Source organism: Anomaloglossus baeobatrachus, chromosome 11 (genome assembly GCF_048569485.1).
Source record: "Anomaloglossus baeobatrachus isolate aAnoBae1 chromosome 11, aAnoBae1.hap1, whole genome shotgun sequence".
In the NCBI taxonomy this organism is placed as follows: Eukaryota; Metazoa; Chordata; class Amphibia; order Anura; family Aromobatidae; genus Anomaloglossus; species Anomaloglossus baeobatrachus.
Genome location: NC_134363.1, coordinates 145,380,692 through 145,407,799, shown reverse-complemented (window position 1 = coordinate 145,407,799; position 27,108 = coordinate 145,380,692). Strand labels below are relative to the sequence as shown.

At 50.0% G+C, this 27,108-nt stretch overlaps 1 protein-coding gene across 5 annotated transcripts in view; it reads right to left on the bottom strand.

Moving 5' to 3' along the window:
* Window positions 1–4,644: 4,644 nt before the first annotated feature.
* CCDC30 (coiled-coil domain containing 30) overlaps window positions 4,645–27,108 on the bottom strand; it is a 195,804-nt gene continuing 173,340 nt past the window's right edge. For all 5 annotated transcript variants that reach the window (XM_075327804.1, XM_075327803.1, XM_075327805.1 and 2 more), the window contains 9 exons: window positions 26,432–26,589; window positions 25,382–25,547; window positions 11,507–11,628; window positions 11,094–11,235; window positions 8,447–8,583; window positions 7,547–7,661; window positions 7,118–7,176; window positions 4,953–5,157; window positions 4,645–4,858 (listed from right to left, as the gene is read on the bottom strand). In XM_075327804.1, coding sequence (XP_075183919.1) covers window positions 4,838–4,858; window positions 4,953–5,157; window positions 7,118–7,176; window positions 7,547–7,661; window positions 8,447–8,583; window positions 11,094–11,235; window positions 11,507–11,628; window positions 25,382–25,547; window positions 26,432–26,589 — 1,125 coding nt within the window. In that variant the 3' untranslated portion in view covers window positions 4,645–4,837. The remainder of the gene's footprint in view (window positions 4,859–4,952; window positions 5,158–7,117; window positions 7,177–7,546; window positions 7,662–8,446; window positions 8,584–11,093; window positions 11,236–11,506; window positions 11,629–25,381; window positions 25,548–26,431; window positions 26,590–27,108) is intronic.

Sequence of the window (27,108 nt, the reverse complement as noted above, 5' to 3'; positions counted from 1 at the left end):
TTTTACTACTGGATTCATAAACAACAATAACTTTTTTGTTGGTTATTTTTTTGTGAATATATATATTTTTGTCTTTTTGCTGTATGGGAATTAAAACAAGCCTGGAGTACATGCAGCCACTCCTATATTTGTGCCATTTACATGGCGGTCATACAATTTGGAGGTCAAAAAGTTGCCGGAAAATGTTTGTTCATATCCCTGGAAATTCAGAGAAAATAAATAATAAGAAGGGGATACATAATAATAAATACACGTGTGTGTCAGTAGTAACTGAACACTGTATAGTGTGGCTGTGATATACTGTATATATGTATGTATATGTATGTTTCGTTATGCCTTAAACTAGTCAAAAACAAAATGACAAAATATGACCCAGGAACAAAGTCTTAAGTCTGAAATTGAATTTACACTGCAAGATCACAGAGAACGAGCGTTCCTACCAAGGTTCGTCTCATGATAATCATGCAGAGTAAACAGGCTGGCCAATCACGTGACTAAGGAGCAAAACACTTGTTCGTCAGGTGAAAGGATTTTTAAACAGGCTTATAAATAATTTTTCTCAGCAGCATATCGTCCTGTGTAAGCAGGACATATGCTGCTAAGAATAATGGCAGCCTGTGTCGCCAGTTGCGGTGTGTAAACAGACCTTAAAGGGGTTGTCCGTTACTCATTCCACTTGTTTGCCCCATAAAAATAAATAAGCCTATACTCACCTCCGGTCTGGCCGCACTTCCAGCGATGTCTGAAGTCGCGTTCCCAGGGCCTAATGTGACATTGTTATGACTCGCTGGCCCTGCGACCAGTCAGCGCTAGCTTACTTCATCCCACCTTGGGACATTTAAGCAAGTAGCCAGCGCAGCGCTCACATCCTGCTCAAATGTCTGAAGGCGGGGAGACAGATACTGGGAGCTGATTGGTCGCGGAGCCCGCGAGTCATAACAATGTCACGTGGGCCCTGGGAGCGCGACTTCAGACACTGCTGGAACTGCGGCCACACCGGAGGTGAGTATAGGCTTATTTTTACAGGGTGAACAAGGAGAATGAGAAGGGGTTGACCAAGTAGAGGACATCAGGTGGTGTCCACACTTACCCTCTCCTTATCCTTCTTGACTGATTCTTCTCTAGTTTTGCTGGTGTCCTTGCCACCACTGGTAGCATGAGGAGGTACCTGCAGCCCATACTGGTCGCAGCTAGTCCAGCTCCTCCAAAATGTTACATCCACACGTGGCATCACATTAAGGTTTGCTGCATCTCTCAGCACAATCCCAAGACTATTGGGACAGATGCCAGGACATGGGTCATCACCCCATGAGTAGATTGGCCCTTTGTTTGAAGAGACCTAAAAAGTGACCGCCAGTGGCTAAAAATGTGCATGTTTCAGACCAAACTCGTCAGACTTCAATATGCCCAGAGTCATATGAAGGATTTGGGCTCACAAACTAGTACCCAGTTCGATTGGCATTTTACAAAGAACACCAAAACTGACAAGTCCACCATTGGCACCAGTTCTCTTCACATTGCGCACGACAAACATGAGAGTCTAGAGACGTCATGGTGAATGCTATGCTACTTGCGAGATCATCCAGGTTGACTAGTTTACCTGTGGGTCAGTGATTAACTGGCAAGGTTTATCTTTGCAGGGTCACAAAATCCACCATATTGATACCTAAAGATGCCCTGACTGCTGTTAGGTAACAGGATAAAATCAGTCATTATCAGACCTTACGCTGGTGCATGTTCCCTGTGTTCCCCTGGTGGAGGACAATGCTCCATCCTGTGTTCCCTCTGGTGGAGGACAATGCTCCATCCTGTGTTCCCCCTGGTGGAGGACAATGCTCCATCTTGTGTTCCCCCTGGTGGAGGACAATGCTCCATCCTGTGTTCCCCCTGGTGGAGGACAATGCTCCATCTTGTGTTCCCCCTGGTGGAGGACAATGCTCCATCCTGTGTTCCCCCTGGTGGAGGACAATGCTCCATCCTGTGTTCCCTCTGGTGGAGGACAATGCTCCATCTTGTGTTCCCCCTGGTGGAGGACAATGCTACATCCTGTGTTCCCTCTGGTGGAGGACAATGCTCCATCTTGTGTTCCCCCTGGTGGAGGACAATGCTCCATCCTGTGTTCCCCCTGGTGGAGGGCAATGCTCCATCCTGTGTTCCCCCTGGTGGAGGACAATGCTCCATCCTGTGTTCCCTTGGTGGAGGACAATGCTCCATCCTGTGTTCCCCCTGGTGGAGGACAATGCTCCATCCTGTGTTCCCCCTGGGGGAGGACAATGCTCCATCCGGTGTTCCCCCTGGAGGAGAACAATGCTCCATCCTGTGTTCCCCCTGGTGGAGAACAATGCTCCATCCTGTGTTCCCCCTGGTGGAGAACAATACTCCATCCTGTGTTTCCCCTGGTGGAGAACAATGCTCCATCCTGTGTTCCCCCTGGTGGAGGACAATGCTCCATCCTGTGTTCCCCCTGGTGGAGGACAATGCTCCATCCTGTGTTCCCCCTGGTGGAGGACAATGCTCCATCCTGTGTTCCCTTGGTGGAGGACAATGCTCCATCCTGTGTTCCCCCTGGTGGAGGACAATGCTCCATCCTGTGTTCCCCCTGGGGGAGGACAATGCTCCATCCGGTGTTCCCCCTGGAGGAGAACAATGCTCCATCCTGTGTTCCCCCTGGTGGAGAACAATGCTCCATCCTGTGTTCCCCCTGGTGGAGAACAATGCTCCATCCTGTGTTTTCCCTGGTGGAGAACAATGCTCCATCCTGTGTTCCCCCTGGTGGAGGACAATGCTCCATCCTGTGTTCCCTCTGGTGGAGGACAATGCTCCATTCTGTGTTCCCCCTGGAGGAGGACAATGCTCCATGCTGTGTTCCCCCTGGTGGAGGACAATGCTCCATCCTGTGTTCCCCCTGGTGGAGGACAATGCTCCATCCTGTGTTCCCCCAGGTGGAGGACAATGCTCCATCCTGTATCCCCCTGATGGAGGACAATGCTCCATGCTGTGTTCCCCCTGGTGGAGGACAGTGCTCCATCCTGTGTTCCCCCTGGTGGAGGACAGTGCTCCATCCTGTGTTCCCCTGGTGGAGGACAGTGCTCCATCCTGTGTTCCCCTGGTGGAGGACAGTGCTCCATCCTGTGTTCCCCTGGTGGAGGACAGTGCTCCATCCTGTGTCCCCCTGATGGAGGACAATGCTCCATGCTGTGTTCCCCCTGGTGGAGGACAATGCTCCATCTTGTGTTCCCCCTGGTGGAGGACAATGCTCCATCCTGTGTTCCCCCAGGTGGAGGACAATGCTCCATGCTGTGTTCCCCCTGGTGGAGGACAATGCTCCATCCTGTGTTCCCCCTGGTGGAGGACAATGCTCCATCCTGTGTTTCCCCTGGTGGAGGACAATGATCCATCCTGTGTTCCCCCTGGTGGAGGACAATGCTCCATCCTGTGTTCCCCCTGGGGGAGGACAATGCTCCATCCGGTGTTCCCCCTGGAGGAGAACAATGCTCCATCCTGTGTTCCCCCTGGTGGAGGACAATGCTCCATCCTGTGTTCCCCCAGGTGGAGGACAATGCTCCATGCTGTGTTTCCCCTGGTGGAGGACAATGCTCCATCCTGTGTTCCCCCAGGTGGAGGACAATGCTCCATGCTGTGTTTCCCCTGGTGGAGGACAATGCTCCATCCTGTGTTCCCCCTGGGGGAGGACAATGCTCCATCCGGTGTTCCCCCTGGAGGAGAACAATGCTCCATCCTGTGTTCCCCCTGGTGGAGGACAATGCTCCATCCTGTGTTCCCCCAGGTGGAGGACAATGCTCCATGCTGTGTTTCCCCTGGTGGAGGACAATGCTCCATCCTGTGTTCCCCCAGGTGGAGGACAATGCTCCATGCTGTGTTTCCCCTGGTGGAGGACAATGATCCATCCTGTGTTCCCCCTGGTGGAGGACAATGCTCCATCCTGTGTTCCCCCTGGTGGAGGACAATGATCCATCCTGTGTTCCCCCTGGTGGAGGACAATGCTTCATCCTGTGTTCCCCCTGGTGGAGGACAATGATCCATCCTGTGTTCCCCCTGGTGGAGGACAATGCTCCATCCTGTGTTCCCCCTGGTGGAGGACAATGATCCATCCTGTGTTCCCCCTGGTGGAGGACAGTGCTCCATCCTGTGTTCCCCCTGGTGGAGGACAATGCTCCATCCTGTGTTCCCCCTGGTGGAGGACAATGCTCCATCCTGTGTTCCCCCTGGTGGAGGACAATGCTCCATCCTGTGTTCCCCCTAGTACAGGACAATGCTCAGAATCATGTAGCCACAAGTGTGTAGGAAGCTCCCAGATGACAAAGGCTGGATGCCATTGACTGGTCCTAGACTTGAATCAAATTGAGAACTACTAGAGATTGGGTATGAGTGGATCTGGTGACAGTAAAAAGCACTACAGATTTTCCAGGAGCCACTGATACCCTCAGCCGGGTCTTGGAGGAGACCATCGAGGACACCATCCGCGGTCTCATCAGCAGCAGACCATCAGGACACCATACAGGCTCTTATGTGTCAATTTTTTTCCCCCCAACAAATTTCTCATTGAATTTTAAAATAAACCATATTTTTAGTGGGGGAGGCATTCATTAAGACACAAAGAAAAAAAAAATTACAAATCACGGACACGTTTAAAAAACAACAACTTTTTATTAAACTAATATAAAAATACAAACGTGCAGCCAGGTCGCTGCTGTTCTCATGTCTGTGCAATGTCACTGTACAGGTAGCAGCATGAGGATTAATACTCTGATAGGAAAGGCACCTATATCCATCACAATCCTGTCCACAAGGTGCAAAACCGCTATTTCTGCCATCACTATAGAGAGTGAATCAGCTCCTGTTAAAGATACTTATTGGTCAGTATAGGGCTAAAAAGTGTTCATAAAAGACCAAAACCCAACCCAATGGTCGCCCTTTTATTTTTTTCATACATTGTCAGTGTTGGGCTCCGGAGTCACCGATGGTTGAAGGGAAGTGATGAGGACACCAGGGGAAGCCACATTAAGATATCCAACTTCCAAGGTGTCCGAGTGTGATAACGACAGGGTCATTGGGATTTCTGGGGATTGTTCAAGCTCTGTAGTGTCCATTGCTTTTGACATCACAGGGGAAGTGGCTGGTTCAATTTCCGTGGAACTGTAAAAAACAAATTAGGCAAATCTAATTTCAGACAGCAAGCAGGTATGCAGCACCTCAGGTAAAAGGCTCATACACAGGAGTGGGGACGCAGGTCAATCTAAGGGATCCACTTGTCATCTTGATTCCAAAAAAGCAGACAGCATCGCGGGGGATATTCTCCATAACCTTTAATCCTTCAGAAATGTATGCGATGTTTACCCTACAAATGGGCTTTTTCAAGCAATGCTTGAAAAAGCCCATTTGTAGGGCGAAACGTCGCATGTTTCTGATAGATCAAATCTAATTTCAGAGTAAAGGCCATTTTACACACAGAGATAAATCTGCGGTTGCAGTGAAATTGTGGACAATCAGTGCCAGGTTTGTGGCTGTGGACAAATGGAACAATATGTCCACGATTTCACTGCAACCACAGATCTGCCAAAGATTTATCTCTGTGTGTAAAGTGGCCTTAAGGGATTATACTGATGCACGTTGCTGCTACACACTCTGTAAACTAGTCGAGTATATGACACTGTTACAGCACGTCTGGATTATTGACTGACCATGGATGGGATTATGGCTTGTTGCACTGGTTATCAAGGTTAGGCTAGGGCCACACGGGCACTACTGCGATCCACTTGCATGAGACTCGGCTCGTGCTGGCAGTACAGCAGAGCCGAGTGTCATGCCTGTGTCCTTGCAACTGAGGTCCGTTCGTGCGAGCAGACCTCAGCTGCGGGGGGCGGGCCGGCACTCAGGAGGGGAGGGAGGGATTTCTCTCCCTCTCTACTGCGTAGCCGGCTATTGCCATTCTCGCACTGCACTAGCAGTACACCGGTGTGCCGCGAGTGCAGTGCGATTTTTCTCTCGCCCCATTCACTTGAATGGGTGCGAGAGAAAGAGACTCCGCTTACAATCGCAGCATGCAGCGATTGTTTTCTCAGTCCGATTAGGGCTGAGAAAATAATCGCCCATGTGTGCTGACACACAGGCTAGAATTGGTCCGAGGGGAATGCGATGTTTTATCGCACTCCACTCGCACTGTTTTTCTCGCCGTGTGGCTTAGGCCTTACTGTGAGGTCTAAATGTGGCAGAATTACTGCAGAATCTTACAGATAAATACGATAGATCTGATAATAATAATAGATATGACAGAAAGATCTGATAGAGAGATTTGATAGATAAATAGCTAGATCATATAGATCGGTCCGATAGATAGATAGCTAGATCATATAGATAGACAGATCATATAGATTGGTTGATAGATAGAGAGATCTGATAGATAGATCCGATATATAGATAGTTCCCATAGATCTGATAGAGATATTTGATAGATAGAGATCTGATTGATAGATAGATCATGTAGATCGGTCCGATAGAGAGATATTTGATACATAGAGAGCTCCGATAGATAGATAGATAGATAGATCTGATAGAGAGATTCGATAGATAGATGATAGATGGATAGATGATAGAGAGATCCTGTAGATGGATAGATAGATAATATATAGATAGATAATATATAGATAGATGATGGATGGATAGAGGGATAGATAGATGGATAATATATAGATAGATAGATAGATAGATAGATAATATATAGATAGATAATGGATGGATGGAAGGATGGATAGATAGAGGGATAGATAGATAGATAGATGGATAATATATAGATAGATAGATAGATAATATATAGATAGATAATGGATGGATGGAAGGATGGATAGATATAGTGAGTAGCGGCTAACATTTTAACGAGGCACTCCAAAAGACTAAAAAAGCACTTTGATTGTAATGCATATCCAGTAAGTATCAGCGCTGGTCATTTTTTTTGCTTTATTTCTGCCTAGTGACTCACGACCTACCTACTCGAATCATACAGTGTTTTCTGTGTATGATTCAGTGTGCAGTGCCCGAAGTGACACCGAGTAATGGAACGAATGCTGATAAAACTAAAACAGTTGTGTTTTATTCTTACTTGTGATTTAATATTGCATCCGGTTTTAGCAGACGCTCCGGTGACATCTTTGTAATATCCTAAAGATATAAGAAAAGGGAAAGTAATACATCATAAAACTCAAAAAGTCATAATAGAAAGTTAGAAACTTGTTTGAAAATGGTGATCCCTCATGTCGTCCCCAGAATATATGGCTACTATGCTGTCATCACTGTCCCACACTCTCTACATACTATACTGATGTCTGTTCAAGATTCACACTGATGTATTAGAACATCCAAATGTTGCTGCCATGAACCTAAATATTTCACTTTTACACAAAGCTGAGGTGTAATGGGCTGGTCCTAGTTGTCTCTGTGATGTGTGCAGACCTCACTAAACAAGAAGGAGGTGACTTCTGAGGCTCCTTACACTGGCGAGTGTCCTTATGCTGTGTATGTTCTTACTCACCACAAGATTGAACATTTGCAGCTTCTTTAATACTCGTTCCAGTGATGCCACTTGGTTGTATAGCTGGAGCAGGCTTTCCTGCAGTTGTCTGTTCTCTTCATCTAAGATATCTGCCCTATAATAAAGAAATATGTACTTTATGTATGAACAGTCTCTACGGCAACAATATACATTTTGAGTCATTAAATTAACTCCAACCATACTGAGTAGTTTTGGAGTTAGAAGATAAGAGGTAAATAAGGTATGGACGTGTGAACTGTCATTGTCATGAGTGCCAGACAGTCATGTGGTTTCTGGCAATAGAAGGTCACAGCGTTTGGCTGCGGAAAAATGATCCCCGACTTTCTATTGTTCCTGCTGTTAGTATCCATTGTATTGGGTAACTTTCCTGCTGGGTTTGCATCTCTTTCCCTTTAGGACCCAGCAGAACCCTCCTTCCATCCAGCTGCTGATTATCAGTATTCTCCATGTGCTTAAATACTCCCATCTTCCCTGGATTTGTGCTGGTGATATTATTCAGTTCTTTCAAGCTCTGGTTGCAAGCAGGTGCCTTGTATTCAGCTATGGTGTTGTTGCTGTTACTTTGCTGAACTTCTACCTGAATCATCTGTAGATAAGTAGTTCATGCACTTTCCCCATGTGCTTTTTGTGTTGTCTATAGTGTTTAGTGGGGTTGACGAAGAGCTCATTCCATCCGTTCCCTATCTAGGGCCCAGAATTAGGGATATCTAGCGTCAGGTATCCGGCTCGGTGCATAGGTGTGAAACCTATCTAGGGTGGAGGGACCCCAGGGCTCTCCCTTCCCTAGACACAGGGTTTCCCTTCCCTTTCGCATGGTACTTCCCTATACCTAGCGTGACAGTCAGTGCCAGTGACCTATCCATCCGGGTCGATCTGTACCTGTTCTGTACTGACAGAAGTTTCCATTTGTGATTTCTGTCTGAAGCTTCATATTCTGTGATCTTCTGGAGTAAATGTCTTTTCTCCTCATGTAGATTCTCATTGTCAGCTGTGATCCTACTGATCCATTGCTGTTCCTAAAGGAAGAAAATGGCAAGAATTCAGAGGTGTACAGAGTTGGCATGGTCTACGGACTGATTCTTTCTTGTTTGCTAATGTTGCAGTGTCTGTAAGAGAACAAGCCTCTTACAATTTCACACAAACGTGTAGAAATGAAGGGAATTTTGTTTACTTACCGTAAATTCCTTTTCTTCTAGCTCCTATTGGGAGACCCAGACAATTGGGTGTATAGCTTCTGCCTCCGGAGGCCACACAAAGTATTACACTTTAAAAAGTGTAACCCCTCCCCTCTGCCTATACACCCTCCCGTGCATCACGGGCTCCTCAGTTTTGGTGCAAAAGCAGGAAGGAGGAAACTTATAAATTGGTCTAAGGCAAATTCAATCCGAAGGATGTTCGGAGAACTGAACCATGAACCAAAAGAACAATTCAACATGAACAACATGTGTACACAAAAGAACAACAGCCCGAAGGGAACAGGGGCGGGTGCTGGGTCTCCCAATAGGAGCTAGAAGAAAAGGAATTTACGGTAAGTAAACAAAATTCCCTTCTTCTTTGTCGCCTCATTGGGAGACCCAGACAATTGGGACGTCCAAAAGCAGTCCCTGGGTGGGTAAAAGAATACCTCGATAAACAGAGCCGAAAAAACGGCCCCCTCTTACAGGTGGGCAACCGCCGCCTGAAGGACTCGCCTACCTAGGCTGGCATCTGCCGAAGCATAGGCATGCACCTGATAGTGTTTCGTGAAAGTGTGCAGACTCGACCAGGTAGCCGCCTGACACACCTGCTGAGCCGTAGCCTGGTGCCGCAATGCCCAGGATGCACCCACGGCTCTGGTAGAATGGGCTTTCAGCCCTGAAGGAATCGGAAGCCCAGAAGAACGGTAGGCTTCAAGAATCGGTTCCTTGATCCACCGAGCCAAGGTTGACTTGGAAGCCTGCGACCCCTTACGCTAAGCATAAAACTGAGGAGCCCGTGATGCACGGGAGGGTGTATAGGCAGAGGGGAGGGGTTACACTTTTGAAAGTGTAATACTTTGTGTGGCCTCCGGAGGCAGAAGCTATACACCCAATTGTCTGGGTCTCCCAATGGAGCGACAAAGAAATAATGGTGCTGGGACCTTCTATATGGCTTTGTATAGGACTTTGTAAAATGCTCATAGTATTGGGGCGCCATTCAGAACTGTGCACTATATAGCTGTGATGGTGCACATAGGACTGATATTCTGGGTTAGGCCAGAGTCACTCTTGCGTATGACTCGGCGAGTATCGCATCGGCATCACCCGACATGGCTGCACATACTTGGACAGGAGTGGGTCAGCTGCATAGAAATACATGCAGCCGACTCGCTCCTGTCCGAGAGTGTGCGACCGTGTTGGGTGATGCCAATGCAAGACTCGCCGAGTCATACGCAAGAGTGACTCTGCCCTTACTGGGGATGTCACATGTTAAAGTGCAAAGATCTTTATAGAAAACTTTATATAAAGCTCAGAAGTTTTGATCAGTGAGTATTCGGGATTAGTGATTCCCCTCTGATTGCTAAAACAAAGGTGCTGAGATGAGCGCTGTGTCCCTGCAGCCTTGATTAGTTTTCCGCGGAGAGCTGAGCATGTAGACTCCGTACGCCGTATGTGCAGCTCTCGGAGGATCGGACGGTGAAAGCTTACTTGACATAGCTCTAAGCAGAGTGACTGCGCTTTTGCTTAAAGGGTTTGTCCACTACTACGATAGCACAACCCCTTCTGATTCTACAAGTTCTCCCCAAGTAAATAATAAGTATAAGTAATAAATATATATATATAATTTATAAGTAATAAAGCCTATACCCACCACCCAAGCCAGCGCTGTTCCAGCGGTGCTGCGGCTCATGTGGGGTTGTGACGTCATGAGAGCCCCACGTTCAATTAGCGCCGGTTTCCTTATCCGCGCCTTCGGACCAAATGCGTTAATCAACAGGAAGTGACCACTGCGGCTGTGTTCACTTCCTGTTGATTGTTTGTTTGGTCCGAAGGCGGGGAAAAGGAAGCTGGCGTTGATTGGACGAGGGGTTTGCGTGACGTCACAGCCCCACGTGAGTCCAGACACCACTGGCTCAGGAGGTGACTATAGGCTTTATTATTTTATCTGGGGGAAACATGGAATTAGAAGGGGTTGTCCCCCCACGAGAATCCTGGCACCATGAGCACAGACACCGCTGGAACAGTGCTGGAATGGAAGGGTGAGTATAGACTTTATTATTTTACCTGGGGGAAACGTGGAATAAGAAGGGGTTGTCCTACTAGTGGACAACCCCTTTAAGTGATCAGTTGGGGTGTTAGCACTTCTGTATGCCTTCCAATAAAAACAACTGATAAGTCACGACAAAGGTTTTATAGAACAACAGGTACCCTTCAACCAAAACAATACCAATCTGAGCCTTCAGCCTGTTTCATTCCCACTGTCCAGGTCTCACCCCACAGGCATCTTCTGTATAGTGTTATACAATGTGATGAAGAAAAACATCAGTAGGACTCAAGCTTTCTGTTACCTTCTCTGCCTGGCTCCGGCTGAAGACCAGTTCCATTTCCAGCTGCTTAATGCACAGGTCCCTCTGGTTGACTTCACACAAGTGAGTCTCCTTTGCTTGGCCGAGTTTGGCCTTATATCGAAGCTGTCGTTCATTGTATTTCCTGGATAAAGTGAAAAATAATACAAAGATTAGAGCTGTTTTGTAAATCTAATACTGAGGGTATAACGTTCGATGATAATGTCACCACATTTATACAAGATAGTAGTTGTATGAATTTGTTATTTCTTCTATGGACATTTCCTACTGTTGTATTACGAAAAAAGACAGAATAGTGTCAGATCTTGGAGGAATAGCAGAGCCGAGTGGAGCAAGCACCTTCTATCAGAGTGAAGAATCAGCAGCTCTCCCTAAATTATTACCTCCCATCTTACCTGATATATTCATCCAGCTGTTTGGATAGTTTATTATATTCATTGTGTAGCTGCTCCTTTTCTTCTTGTACTTGTGACAGCTCCTCCAAAAGCTTCTGATTAGTTTTCTCCAAGTGTGTCCGCTAAAAAAAACAGGATAGAAAATTGTGTGACTCAAAACTGCTATTTTTTTCTGTGACATGTTTGATAGGACCACACTATCGTACTATCATTTTAACTACATTCAGACATCAGTTTTTTCTCATCCATGTCCTGTCCATTCAGTACTCTGACCCATACCCCGGTATTTGCTGATCAGTAGTAGTCACAAAGTCACACTGACAATGCTGCAGTCAATCGCTGACCCAGCCAGAAGTGCTGTGTCACGGAGTATGTAATGACGGAACAGGGGCTCCTAAGCTGGTCCTCAGACTTGAGACCCTGTGCTCTCTCTTATCTCAGAGGTAGGCTTGATGGTAGCCAGGTCTGAGCCCCCAGTGTAACACTGAATCCTGTTCGAGCCCTGATCTTACTCCCCTTCTCCCCCACCCTTTAGGCGGGCTGGAAACACAGTAACAAAACCACACAGGCAGGACAAGGGAGAACGAAAGCTTGTACACACTGCACTCAAACACAAAGGAGAGAATATACGTGTATAGAGGAATTAAGTAAACGCACAACAAGGGAACTTCCACACCACTCATAACAGCAACTACAGATCACCATAAACAGGATCATCACTAAGATCGGAATCGCTGAAGCCATAATCGGCGCTGAGTAGCAAGGTCCAGAATCTCGTGTATATAGGAAGGAGACGGCTGTGACTGGTGGTTAGCAACCTGAGCTCCTATCAGAACTCCCCAGGTCAGTAGGAATTACCTCCTGCAGGACTGAGGAGCAGAGCACATGAAACAGCCGACGTCCAGCTCTGGCTGAACAACTAGGAGACATCAGGTTGGCTGTTCGGCTCTGCAGTGTGAATGACATCTAATGAGTCTGGACCTGAACCATGACCACGACATGCTGTCTACATTGGCTGAGCTCAGCGATTGGCTGCAGCGCTATCGCCGTCACATCACAAGCACCAGGGCTTTGGTGGAGACACGGTGCTGGGGCTAGTGTAAGTAAAGCTCAAAGTTTCTTATTTTATACAATGAGCCTAAGGGTTAAATATTGATGAATGTGGAAGAAGGGAATTTTGTTACTTACCGTAAATTCCTTTTCTTCTAGCTCTTATTGGGAGACCCAGACGATTGGGTGTATAGCACTGCCTCCGGAGGCCACACAAAGCAATTACACTAAAAAGTGTAAGGCCCCTCCCCTTCTGGCTATACACCCCCAGTGGGATCACTGGCTCACCAGTTTTAGTGCAAAAGCAAGAAGGAGGAAAGCCAATAACTGGTTTAAACAAATTCTCTCCGAGTAACATCGGAGAACTGAAAACCGTTCAACATGAACAACATGTGTACCCGCAAACAAACCAATAATCCCGAAGGACAACAGGGCGGGTACTGGGTCTCCCAATAAGAGCTAGAAGAAAAGGAATTTACGGTAAGTAACAAAATTCCCTTCTTCTTCAGCGCTCTATTGGGAGACCCAGACGATTGGGACGTCCAAAAGCTGTCCCTGGGTGGGTAAAGAAATACCTCATGTTAGAGCTGCAAGACAGCCCTCCCCTACGGGGAGGCAACTGCCGCCTGCAGGACTCTTCTACCTAGGCTGGCGTCCGCCGAAGCATAGGTATGCACCTGATAATGTTTGGTGAAAGTGTGCAGACTCGACCAGGTAGCTGCCTGGCACACCTGTTGAGCCGTAGCCTGGTGTCGTAATGCCCAGGATGCACCCACGGCTCTGGTAGAATGGGCCTTCAGCCCTGATGGAACCGGAAGCCCAGCAGAACGGTAGGCTTCAAGAATTGGTTCTTTGATCCATCGAGCCAGGGTGGCCTTAGAAGCCTGCGACCCTTTGCGCTTACCAGCGACAAGGACAAAGAGTGCATCCGAACGGCGCAAGGGCGCCATGCGGGAAATGTAGATTCTGAGTGCTCTCACCAGATCTAACAAATGTAAATCTTTCTCATACCGATGAACTGCATGAGGGCAAAACGAAGGCAAAGAGATATCCTGATTAAGATGAAAAGAGGATACCACCTTCGGGAGAAACTCCTGAATGGGGCGCAGCACAACCTTGTCCTGGTGGAAGACCAGGAAGGGAGCCTTGGATGATAGTGCTGCCAGCTCAGACACTCTCCGAAGAGATGTGATCGCTACCAGAAAAGCCACTTTCTGTGAGAGTCGAGAAAGTGAAACCTCCCTCAGAGGCTCGAAGGGCGGCTTCTGGAGGGCAACTAGTACCCTGTTCAGATCCCATGGATCTAACGGCCGCTTGTACGGGGGTACGATATGGCAAACCCCCTGTAGGAACGTGCGCACCTTAGGAAGGCGTGCCAAACGCCTCTGAAAAAAGACGGATAGCGCCGAGACCTGACCTTTAAGGGAGCCGAGCGACAAACCTTTTTCTAACCCCGATTGCAGGAAAGAAAGAAAGGTAGGCAATGCAAATGGCCAGGGAGACACTCCCTGAGCAGAAGACCAGGATAAGAATATCCTCCACGTTCTGTGGTAGATCTTAGCGGACGTGGGCTTCCTAGCCTGTCTCATGGTGGCAACGACCTCTTGGGACAATCCTGAAGACGCTAGGATCCAGGACTCAATGGCCACACAGTCAGGTTCAGGGCCGCAGAATTCCGATGGAAAAACGGCCCTTGGGACAGTAAGTCTGGTCGGTCTGGGAGTGCCCACGGTTGGCCGACCGTGAGCTGCCACAGATCCGGATACCACGCCCTCCTCGGCCAGTCTGGGGCGACAAGTATGACGCGGCTGCAATCGGATCTGATCTTGCGTAGCACTCTGGGCAAGAGTGCCAGAGGTGGAAACACATAAGGGAGCCGGAACTGCGACCAATCTTGCACTAGGGCGTCTGCCGCCAGCGCTCTTTGATCGCGAGACCGTGCCATGAAGGTTGGGACCTTGTTGTTGTGCCGTGACGCCATTAGGTCGACGTCCGGCACCCCCCAGCGGCGACAGATTTCCTGAAACACGTCTGGGTGAAGGGACCATTCCCCTGCGTCCATGCCCTGGCGACTGAGGAAGTCTGCTTCCCAGTTTTCTACGCCGGGGATGTGAACTGCGGATATGGTGGAGGCTGTGGCTTCCACCCACATCAGAATCCGCCGGACTTCCTGGAAGGCTTGCCGACTGCGTGTCCCCCCTTGGTGGTTGATGTATGCCACCGCTGTGGAGTTGTCCGACTGAATTCGGATCTGCCTTCCTTCCAGCCACTGCTGGAAGGCTAGTAGGGCAAGATACACTGCTCTGATTTCCAGAACATTGATCTGAAGGGTGGACTCCTGCCGAGTCCACGTACCCTGAGCCCTGTGGTGGAGAAAGACTGCTCCCCACCCTGACAGACTCGCGTCTGTCGTGACCACCGCCCAAGACGGTGGTAGGAAGGATCTTCCCTGTGATAATGAGGTGGGAAGAAGCCACCACTGCAGAGAGTCCTTGGCCGTCTGGGAAAGGGAGACTTTCCTGTCCAGGGATGTTGACTTCCCGTCCCATTGGCGGAGAATGTCCCATTGAAGTGGACGCAGATGAAACTGCGCAAACGGAACTGCCTCTATTGCCGCCACCATCTTCCCGAGGAAGTGCATGAGGCGTCTTAAGGAGTGCGACTGACTTTGAAGGAGAGCCTGCACCCCAGTCTGTAGAGACCGCTGCTTGTCCAGCGGAAGCTTCACTATCGCTGAGAGAGTATGAAACTCCATGCCAAGATACGTTAGTGATTGGGTCGGTGACAGATTTGACTTTGGGAAGTTGATGATCCACCCGAACGCCTGGAGAGTCTCCAGTGCAACATTCAGGCTGAGTTGGCATGCCTCTTGAGAGGGTGCCTTGACCAGTAGATCGTCCAAGTAAGGGATCACAGAGTGTCCGTGAGAGTGCAAGACTGCTACCACTGCCGCCATGATCTTGGTGAACACCCGAGGGGCTGTCGCCAGACCAAATGGCAGAGCTACGAACTGAAGATGGTCGTCTCCTATCACGAAGCGTAGAAAGCGTTGGTGCTCTGTAGCAATCGGCACGTGGAGATAAGCATCTTTGATGTCTATTGATGCTAGGAAATCTCCTTGAGACATTGAGGCAATGACTGAGCGGAGGGATTCCATCCGGAACCGCCTGGCGTTCACATGCTTGTTGAGCAGTTTTAGGTCCAGAACAGGACGGAAGGAGCCGTCCTTTTTTGGAACCACAAAGAGATTGGAGTAAAATCCTCGCCCCCGTTCCTGAGGGGGGACAGGGATCACGACTCCTTCTGCTCTTAGAGAGTCCACCGCCTGCCGCATGGCATCTGCTCGGTTGGGGTGTGGGGAGGTTCTGAAGAACCGAAGTGGAGGCCGAGAACTGAACTCGATTCTGTACCCGCGAGACAAAATGTCTGTTACCCACCGGTCTTTGACCTGTGACAGCCAAATGTCGCAAAAGCGGGAGAGCCTGCCACCGACCGAGGATGCGGAGGGAGGAGGCCGAAAGTCATGAGGTAGCCGCTTTGGAAGCGGTTCCTCCATTTGCTTTCCTGGGGCGTGAGTGAGCCCGCCAGGAATCTGAGCTCCCTTGTTCTTTCTGAGTCCTTTTGGACGAGGAGAATTGGGCCTTGCCCGAGCCTCGAAAGGACCGAAACCTCGACTGCCACTTTTTCTGTTGAGGTTTACTTGCTCTGGGCTGTGGTAAGGAAGAGTCCTTACCCTTGGACTGTTTTATGATTTCAGCCAATGGCTCACCAAACAGTCTGTCTCTAGATAATGGCAAGCTGGTTAAGCATTTTTTGGAACCAGCATCTGCTTTCCAGTCCTTTAACCACAAGGCTCTGCGCAAAACCACAGAATTGGCGGACGCCATAGCGGTACGGCTCGTAGATTCTAGGACAGCATTGATAGCATAGGTCGCAAACGCAGACATTTGCGAAGTTAGGGACGCCACTTGCGGCACCGCTGGATGTATGATAGCATCCACCTGTGCTAAACCAGCTGAAATAGCTTGGAGTGCCCACACGGCCGCGAATGCTGGAGCAAACGACGCGCCGATAGCTTCATAGACAGATTTCAACCAAAGGTCCATCTGTCTGTCGTTGGCATCTTTAAGTGAAGCGCCATCCTCTACTGCGACTATGGATCTAGCCGCAAGCTTGGAAATTGGGGGATCCACCTTTGGACACTGGGTCCAGCGTTTGGCCACCTCAGAGGGAAAAGGATAACGGGTATCCTTAGAACGTTTAGAGAAACGCTTGTCTGGATGAGCGTCGTGTTTCTGGATCGATTCTCTGAAGTCAGAGTGGTCCAAAAAAGCACTTAATTTACGCTTGGGATACAGGAAATGGAACTTCTCCTGCTGTGCAGCTGCCTCCTCTGCAGAAGGGGCTGGGGGAGAAATATCCAACAGTCTATTAATTGCCGATATAAGGTCATTAACCATGGCGTCACCATCAGGGGCATCCAGATTGAGAGGGGCCTCAGGATTAGAATCCTGATCACCGTCCTCAGTCTCATCACAGAGAGACTCTTCTCGCTGAGACCCTGAGCAGTGTGATGACGTGGAGGGTCTTTCCCAGCGAGCTCGCTTAGGCTGCCTGGGACTGTCATCTGAGTCAGAGACTTCAGCCTGTGATGCTTGAGACCCCCTTGAAGTACGGATTAGTTCCAACTGAGGGGGACCGGAGAGCATAGACACAGCAGTGTCCATGGTCTGAGTAACTGGCCTGGACTGCAAGGTCTCCAGGATTTTTGACATAGTCACAGACATTTTATCAGCAAAAGCTGCAAAGTCTGTCCCCGTCACCGGGGCAGGGTTCACAGGCGTCTCTGCCTGGGCCACTACCACCATAGGCTCTGGCTGACGGAGTGCCACTGGGACTGAACATTGCATACAATGTGAGTCTTTGGAGCCTGCCGGTAGATCAGCCCCACATGCAGTACAAACAGTGTACACAGCCTGTGACTTGGCACCCTTGCGTTTTGCGGATGACATGTTGCTGCCTCCTCAGAGCAGTACAGGGTGTCCAGCCAAGAAGCGACCTTACAGTGCAACTATATATATATATATGGTACTAAGAAAAAAGTACACTAATATAACACTGAGGCACTAGTGGGGCCAGCACTAAAGTGCAGCTTACCGCCCGCTTAGGAGCGGGTGTGTGGTCGCCGAAATCCCTTTAGTCTGGGTCTCCCAGAGCCTGCTGCCTTTCCCCAGCCAGACCGCATGTGTAATGGCTGCCGGCGTCCTTGTGGAGAGGGGGGGCGGGCCCTGGGCGTATACAGACGAAGAGCGGGAAGCCTGCTTCCCACTGTGCCTAGTGAGAGGGCTGGAGCATGTAAATAGAGCTCCAGCCCTCGGCGCTGCCAATTGAGCAGCGTCTCTCCCCTACCCTTATTGACAGGGTGGGGGCGGGAACGAAGCGGCGCTAGGCCGCAGAAGCCGGGGGCTAAAGTTAGAAGCGCCGCCGCCGTAAAAGCGCGGTCGGCGCAAAGTCCCCGGCGCACCACAAGTCGCAGCTGCGCCGCCGCTCCAGTAGCGGTCGGCGCAGTAGTTCCCAACATGTAACGTCACTCAGCAAAGCTGCAGTGACCTAACCCCAGCGCACAGCGCTACTGTCCCCGGCGCACTATAACGCTCAGCAAGCCTTGAGAGTGTCCGTGCCTGCCGGGGACACAGAGTACCTGAAAGTTGCAGGGCCTTGTCCCTGAACGGCACTCCCGCTCCAAATCCAGCAGGTTCTCTGGGTCTGTGGATGGAGCCCGGCCTCAGGGCTTGGGGGCCGGCAAGATCCCACTTCCACAGAGCCCACCAGGGGATGTGGAAGGAAAACAGCATGTGGTCTCCAGCCTCTGTACCAGCAATAGGTACCTCAACCTTACAAGCACCACCGCGGGTGAGAAGGGAGCATGCTGGGGGCCCCATATGGGCCCTCTTTTCTTCCATCCGATATAGCCAGCAGCTACTGCTGACTACAAACAGTGGAGCTATGCGTGGATGTCTGACCTCCTTCGCACAAAGCAGAAAACTGGTGAGCCAGTGATCCCACTGGGGGTGTATAGCCAGAAGGGGAGGGGCCTTACACTTTTTAGTGTAATTGCTTTGTGTGGCCTCCGGAGGCAGTGCTATACACCCAATCGTCTGGGTCTCCCAATAGAGCGCTGAAGAAAATCTCTTTTATGGAGCCATTCACACATCCAATTTTATTTTATGGCAACAGACTGCTACGAAATTCAGTGCATGTCCTATTCTCATCAGTGTTTGCGGATCAGACTTGACCATTTAAGGTCAAAAACGTATGAAAAATGGAAGACAACCATTTCCCATCTGTTTTCACCTTATTTATTGCTAAGTGTTAATAGCAAAAATAAAACGTTCAGACTTTTTACCTCGTTGTCTAAAAATGGGGAAGAAATATGGTCCATTTATGACAGATGTCCAAACAAAAAACGGATTTTTGTGTACTCACCGTAAAATCGTTTTCTCTTAGCCATCATTGGGGGACACAGGACCATGGGTGTTATGCTGCCTATCCATAGGAGGACACTAAGTAGATGCAAAAGCATAGCTCCTCCTCTACAGTATACACCCCCTGGCCGGGCCAGGCAAGCTCAGTTTTAGTACACAAGCAGTAGGAGAAAAAGCCAGTAAAAACTTACCTCAACAGAGGAACATGAGAAAAAAAAGAGTCATAACCAAATAAGGTACTGAGAGAACCAAGGCCCAACAGGGCAACAGGGTGGGTGCTGTGTCCCCCAATGATGGCTAAGAGAAAACGATTTTACGGTGAGTACACAAAAATCCGTTTTTCTCTGACGCCTCATTGGGGGACACAGGACCATGGGACGTCCTAAAGCAGTCCATGGGTGGGAAACATAAAAGAAGACAACACAACCCAAGGACTAGGAACCAGTCACAGACAACCTGGAGCGCCTACTGAGAGAGGTGCTCTACTGCCGTTTGCAGAATTTTCCTACCCAGATTTGCCTCAGTTGAAACCTGGGTATGGACTCTGTAATGCTTTGAAAACGTATGTAGGCTAGACCAGGTCACAGCCTTACACACCTGTTCCACTGAAGCCTGATGCCGAATGGCCCACGAAGCGCCAACTGCTCGCGTGGAATGAGCCCGCAGCCCACTAGGAATGGGCTTGAGTTGCAAGCGGTAGACTTCCTGGATTGCAGAGCGAATCCAGCGAGCCAGCGTTGCCTTTGAAGCTGCCTGTTCCTTCTTAGGCCCCTCAGGAATGACGAACAAAGAGTCCGTTTTCCTAAAGGGGGCTGTCCTGGCTATGTAATATCTGAGAGCTCTGACGAGGTCTAACGAATGCAGAGACCTTTCCACCCTATGAACCGGGTGTGGACAAAAGGAAGGCAGAACAATGTCCTCGTTCAAATGAAACGGGGTAAGAACCTTTGGAAGGAAATCCGGAAGGGGGCGCAGAACCACCTTGTCCTGGTGAAAGATCAGAAAAGGCTCGCGGCAAGAGAGTGCTGCTAGCTCCGAAACCCGTCTGATGGACGTAATTGCCACCAGGAATGTTACCTTCCAGGACAGAAGAGCAAGGGAGGATTCCTTGAGGGGTTCAAAGGGAGACCCCTGGAGACCGTCCAGAACGAGGTTGAGGTCCCATGGTTCCAGCGGCCATTTGTACGGGGGAACTAGATGGGAAACGCCCTGGAGGAAGGTCTTGACTTGCGGTTTTTGAGCCAGGCGGCATTGGTAGAAGATTGAGAGCGCTGAGACCTGCCCTTTAAGGGAACTGAGAGACAACCCCGCTTGCAAGCCAGACTGTAGAAAGTAGAGAATTCTGGGGATGGCCAGAGGCATAGGCTGGACGTTAGTTTCCCTGCACCATGAAAGGAATATTTTCCACGTACGGTGGTAAATGCGGGATGAAGCAGGCTTTCGGGCGCTGATCATGGTGGCAATAACCGCGGGGGAGAATCCCGCTCTTGCTAATACCCAGGTCTCAATGGCCATGCCGTCAGCTTCAGGGCTCTGGAGTTCTGATGGGAAATGGGCCCTTGGGTCAGCAAGTCTGGGATGTCTGGAAGGCGCCACGGTGCGTCTGTGAGCATTTGTACTAATTCGGCGTACCAGGCGCGCCTGGGCCAGTCCGGTGCTATCAGTATCACCGGAACTCCCTCTGCCTTGATCTTCCTGATTATCCGCGGCAGCAGGGGTAGAGGTGGAAATATGTAAGGCAGGCGGAAGTGGTGCCAGGAGCAGACTAGAGCATCCGCGCCGATGGACTGCGGGTCGCGTGACCTTGCTATGAACGCGGGTACCTTTGCATTCAACCTTGAGGCCATTAGGTCCACGTCTGGTGTGCCCCAGCAAGTGCAGATGTGTAGAAACACATCTGGGTGGAGAGACCATTCTCCGGCGGCCAGGCCTTGGCGACTCAGAAAGTCTGCTGCCCAGTTCTCTACCCCCGGTATGTGTACCGCTGATATCACTAATCCCGATGATTCGGCCCAGCTGAGGATCTTGTGGGCCTCGAGATAAGCTGCCTTACTGCGGGTGCCCCCCTGCCGATTGATATAGGCTACAGCTGTCGCATTGTCCGATTGGACTCCAATCTGACGACCCGCTAACAGAGGGCAGAACGCTCTGAGCGCGAGGGAGATCGCGTGGAGTTCCGGGATGTTTATGGGTAGGAAAGACTCCTGGGGCGTCCAACGTCCTTGAGCAATGTGGTGCCGGTACACTGCTCCCCAGCCTAGGAGGCTGGCGTCCGTGGTCAGGACCAGCCAGTTCACTCGGAGAAAAGATCTCCCCTTCGATAGGGATGAGGACCGAAGCCACCAGCGGAGTGCATACCTGACTGAAGGCGTCAGGTGAAGATGTCTGTCCAGGGTGAAGGGGCTCTTGTCCCAGGCCGCCAGAAGGGCTAGCTGCAGTGGGCGGAGGTTCAGTTGAGCAAAGGGTACTGCTTCCATAGCCGCCACCATCCTGCCAAGCACTTTCATGCTGAATCGAATGGAGCGAGATGGAGGACGTAGTAGGCAGTTTACCGCTCGTTGAAGAGCGATCGCCTTGTCCTGAGGGAGAAGGATCAAGCCCCGACGGGTGTCCAGGGACATGCCAAGGAAGGTGATGGATCGTGATGGGATCGGGGATGATTTGTCCAAATTCACTAGCCACCCTAAGCGGGATAGGGTGTCCACAGTGATCTGTACGCTGGTTGAGCAGTCGCGGAAGGAGGGGGCCTTGATGAGGAAGTCGTCCAAGTAAGGGAGAACGACTACTCCCCTGGCATGAAGGACGCTCATGGTGGCCGCCATGACTTTGGTGAAGACCCTTGGTGCGGTGGCAAGGTCGAAGGGTAGAGCTATGAATTGAAAGTGGGAATCCTGAATTGCGAAGCGGAGGAACTTTTGGTGATCTGGGGCGATGGGTATGTGCAGGTACGCGTCATTGATGTCTATGGAGGCGAGGAATTCCCCTTCGACCATGGATGCAATAATGGACCTTAGGGACTCCATTCTGAATCTCTGTACGTGCACCTGTTTGTTTAGGTGTTTGAGGTCCAGGATGGGTTGAACTGACCCATCCTTTTTGGGGACCACAAAGAGGTTGGAATAAAAACCCCCGAACTTCTCATCGTCTGGGACAGGTATTATCACTCCTGCTGTTTGGAGCGAGTAGATTGCTGAGAAAAAAGCTTTGCGTCGTTTTCGAGTCTTTGGGGGGTTTGAGAGAAAGAACCGACTCGGGGGTCGGGTCCGAAATTCTATGTGGTAACCGGAAGACACAAGGACTCGCACCCATTTGTCGTCTGAGGCGGCAGCCCAGATGTGTTGAAAGAGCCGCAGTCAACCTCCTACAATGAGTGTGTCTTCCGGGGCGCCGAAGGAGTCATGAGGGGGGAAAACGTCGTGGCCGAGTCTCCCTAGTCCTGGACTGTTTCGGTCTAGGCTGCCATGACGAAGTGGGTTTCGGGGAGAGCTGAGAAGGTCGGTCCCTGCGTAGTCCGCGGCTGGTGGCGGGGACAGCACGGGATGACGACCAACCAAATGAGTTCCGAAAGGAGCGGAACGAGGACTGTGGACGTCTGGTGAAGGACGTCCTGGACTTCAGCTGGGGGAGGGAGGTACTCTTTCCTCCCGTGGCGTCAGAAATGAGCTTGTCCAGACGTTCGCCAAACAATCGGTCTGGAAAAAAGGGAAGGCCCGTGAGAGACTTCTTGGAGGCAGAGTCCGCTCGCTATTGTCGGAGCCAGAGAGCTCTACGGATGGCTATGGTATTTGAGGCGGCAAACGCTGCGCAGGTAGCAGCGTCCATGGAGGCCTGTCTGACGTACTCCGCCGCAGTGGCAATTTGAGCTGTTACCTCTGTGAAGGTATGAGTGAACTGGGATTCCTCAAGCGAAGTGGTAAGGGATTCTGCCCAGACCAAGATCGCCTTTTCGACCCACACAGAGGCAAAGGAGGACGAGAGGGAGGAACCCGCAGCCTCAAAAGCAGAGCGGATGAGGTGCTCCACCTGTCTGTCTGTCAGGTCCTTGATGGAGGAACCATCGGGTAAAGACAGGAGCGTCTTTGTGGTAAGGCGGGAGACCGGGGGGTCGACCGAGGGCGGATCGGCCCAGCCCTTAGGGGCAGGTGAGGCAAAAGGGTACCGGGACTCCATGAGTTTTCGGTTACCGAAGCGCCTGTCAGGCTTCTCCCTTTGCTTTGTGAGGATATCCTGAAACTCTGGGTGATCAGCGAAAACCTTTTGGGGTTTCCTTGCCCTCTTAAAGGAGACCGCATGGTCAGTGGTAGTGGATGGGGGATCCTCCACATGCAGAGTTTGGTTGATTGCTGTTATAAGGGAGTCTATTGCAGTTTGATCATCTGGGGAGGCTGAAACCAAGGAATCCTCCTGGTACAAACAGCATTCTCCCTCCTCCAGCTCTTCAGACGCCGTGGAGCGTGTGGGAGAGCCTGCCCTGTGTGCTCCCGAGGGAGAGCCCGCTGGAGACACCCGGCCGTGTGCTCTTTTCCTGATCACTGCAACCGGTGAAGCATGTGCCCGGATTACCTCAGAAGGATCCTCCATAGGGGTATCCTCAGGCTGCGTTCCGTCCAGGGACCCAGAAGGGTGTGGAGGACGACATTGCATAGCCAGAACCAGGTTCTGTGACAGTTTTTCCATGGATTGGGACAGAAACTGTGCCCATTCCGGTGGGCTGGGGGCCCTAGGCTCTGGGCTGCCGGTTGCGGCGGTGGTGGCAGGGGGGTCTTGGGGGGCTATAGGGGCACAGGACTCACAGAGAGAAGAGGTGTGTTTACGTGGTAGCTCAGCGTGGCAGGCAGTGCAGGCTGAATAATAGACTATGTGGGCCTTAGCACTCTTAGTGCCCTTAGATTTCTGCATGTTCCTAATAGGAGTATGCCAGGAGGGGGAGCAATGCTCAGAAGAGCTACAATTGAAGCAAGCACCTCACCAAAATCAGCCGATGGCCCTGTCCTCAGGAAGGATTAAGCTCTATGGAGATCTCGCACGCTTTCCTGGGGAGGCGGGGCTTATCGCTAAAAGAGCGGGAAGATGAAGTCAGTGTGCCCCCCCCCCGCTGTGGGTAGTAAAAAAACGGCGGGAAGGGAGCTTCTGATAGTTTTCCTCCCTCTCCCTCCAGTCAGCACACAGCTTGTCACTGGTGGTTATCAGCCGTCTTTTCTGCTAAAGCAAATAAACAGAGCAAATAAACAGCGTGAGTCCCTGAGCCCTCCCCCTCCCGCTGGGAAATTATCTGCAGGACTTTCTGCAAACAGGAGTGACTTCCCCCTCCTCCAGCCAGCAAGCTAGAGAAAAGTTAACACTGTGTGTGCAGGATCCTTGTAAATGTCCTGGGCTTCCCTGCAGCGTCTTTTCTCCCTTTGTCTGGGAAACCAGTCAGGGAGGATCTCACCTTAAAACACTGCTTCCGTCCAGGCAGTGAAAATAGCAGAGTCAGCTTGCTGTGTCCGGTTACGCCGCTGTCATATTCAACTCAGAGCCTGCAAAGAGGGGCTGAGGAATTGGTGCCATATTCAACTCAGAGCCTGCAAGGAGGGGCTGAGGAATTGGGCTATAGGGGCACAGGCCTCTACCCTGGGCTTTGGAAAATCGGTGTCTGTGGAAGCCATCGTCCAGCCCAGGATCCAGCGTCGCAGGAGGGGGTACGTGGAGGCGACACTCCACGTTCCTGCCCGTTGATGGTAGTGGGAGATCGGTTCCAAAAGGAAACCGTCGCCCTCAAAAAATAACAAACCTTGAAAGGAAGTGCCTCCTACAGACACTAAGCTAAAACTGGGCTTGCCTGGCCCGGCCAGGGGGTGTATACTGCAGAGGAAGAGCTATGCTTTTGCATCTACTTAGTCTCCTCCTATGGATAGGCAGCATAACACCCATGGTCCTGTGTCCCCCAATGAGGCGTCAGAGAAAAGGACTGGATCGTTTCACATGAGCGCCACGATCCTATGGCGGTGACCTCTGTCTTGTCTCACACAGGGTCACACGTGCCTTATATACATTTGTTTGGATGCACAGAGATTTCTGGCACTTCTTGGTGGGTCCTTCTACACCCTGACTTGAGATCTGATGTTGTCTTCCTACAGGTTGGATTTTTTGGGTTTGGTAAAGTAGGTGGTTCCAGAGGTGTCTGAAATCCACTCATCTCATGGGAAAATTGGCCAACATAATTATGAAAGAAAATATATTTTGAATCCAGTTAATTATTTTCTATGCTGGCCGTGTATGGAGACAACATATGTGTCCACCCATTGGTGACTATTATAGGATGGGAGAATACATTGGCTCCAGTAATACGCAGACTGACCTCGACAGCGGTGGACATTTTCTCATCATCCATATGTTGTCGTAGGGATTCCTGTTGATTGATCTTCAGTTGAAGGGTGCGATTATTCTGGGTGAGTGAAATTTCTTTGTCATGAAGGGCTTTAATTTCCAACTGCAATTCCTCAAAATTCTGGTCCAAAATTTTCCTAGACGGAAAAAAGGCAATCAAAATGTTAAAAACTACAAACAAAATCCTCATACTCATGTAATGGCTCACCTTTCTGGCCTCTCGCCCAATCTCCATCATCACCCGTCTGGTTCTTGTTGTATTTTGGATCATCATTGGATGCCCTAAAATACCCGGGGGCCCCTTTTGCTAGGCCGGGGGTTTCCCGGGTTTGACCAGCCCGCCAGGGTTTTGAGCAGACGTCTCACAAATGTTACAGCCAACCCCAAGACGTCATGAAGTGGGCCGCATCATTACCGTGCGCATGCGCAGAACCTTCTTTGGCCTAATAAACTCGGAAGCCCCAATCTAGTGTGAGAGGTCCAGTTGATTACAGAGCGTCCAGCAATGATCCGAAGGAGCGGAGAAAAGGTAGTGAGGAGCGGAGAGGTGACCATAGGATGTCTTTACTTTTTACATATTACTATTATTATGCGGTGGGTTCAGTAGAGACCCCAGATCATGATAAGAGACATTCAATTTGCAAAGAATACGTTTTATACAAATTGAATTAACAGGGAAAATTCACATTAACAGTTGAATTGGAATTTTGTCTGATCCCTCATCTCTAACCATTACCGGTCTCATCAGTATCATTTATTTCATGGGTAGCGATACCTATAGGCTGTGTTCACACGCAGAGGTCATATTGCGGCTGTTAACCATAGCAGCCCTGTGCCACTACCGTATTTCCACATGCAAAACCAAGGGGCCGATGTGATTGATGGCACAGTCTTGCATATGAAATAGCTAATCCCTGCAAGCTTATGTGATTGTGTGGAAACACCACAGCAGTACAGGGTGTCTGCGGTTAGCCGCTGCAGTGTGACGGCTACATGTGAACACTGCTGTAGAATGTGTTACCTTTTCAGATGTTCATCTTGTAATTGCGCCTTTGCTTTGGCTTCACTGTCTCTTGTTTTTTTCAGTTCTTCCTCGAGGTGGCGCCGTTCTGCATTCTGGGTCTCTAGTAGTAATACCTGGTGCTGAGCGGCCCGCAGTTGTTGCTCTACTACTAATACCTATAATATGTGAAAGAAAATGAAAAAAAGAGAATTTTGTTACTTACCGTAAATTCTTTTTCTTATAGTTCCATATTGGGAGACCCAGACCATGGGTGTTTAGCTTCTGCCTCCGGAGGACACACAAAGTACTACACTTAAAAGTGTAGCTCCTCCCTCTGAGCTTATACACCCCCTGGTAGCCAGTCCTAGCCAGTTTAGTGCAAAAGCTGAAGGAGAATAGCCACCCACAAGTAGAACCGAGTAAGAACCGGAACAACCAGAGATTCTGTCCACGACAACAGCCGGTGATAACACACGGAACAAGAAAATTGCCAACAGGCAACAGGGAGGGAGCTGGGTCTCCCAATATGGAACTATAAGAAAAAGAATTTACGGTAAGTAACAAAATTCTCTTTTTCTTTATCGTTCCTTTGGGAGACCCAGACCATGGGACGTTCCAAAGCTGTCCCTGGGTGGGAATAAACAGAAAAAACTAAGAAGTAGGCGGAGCCTAACTTCACAAGTGGGCGACAGCCG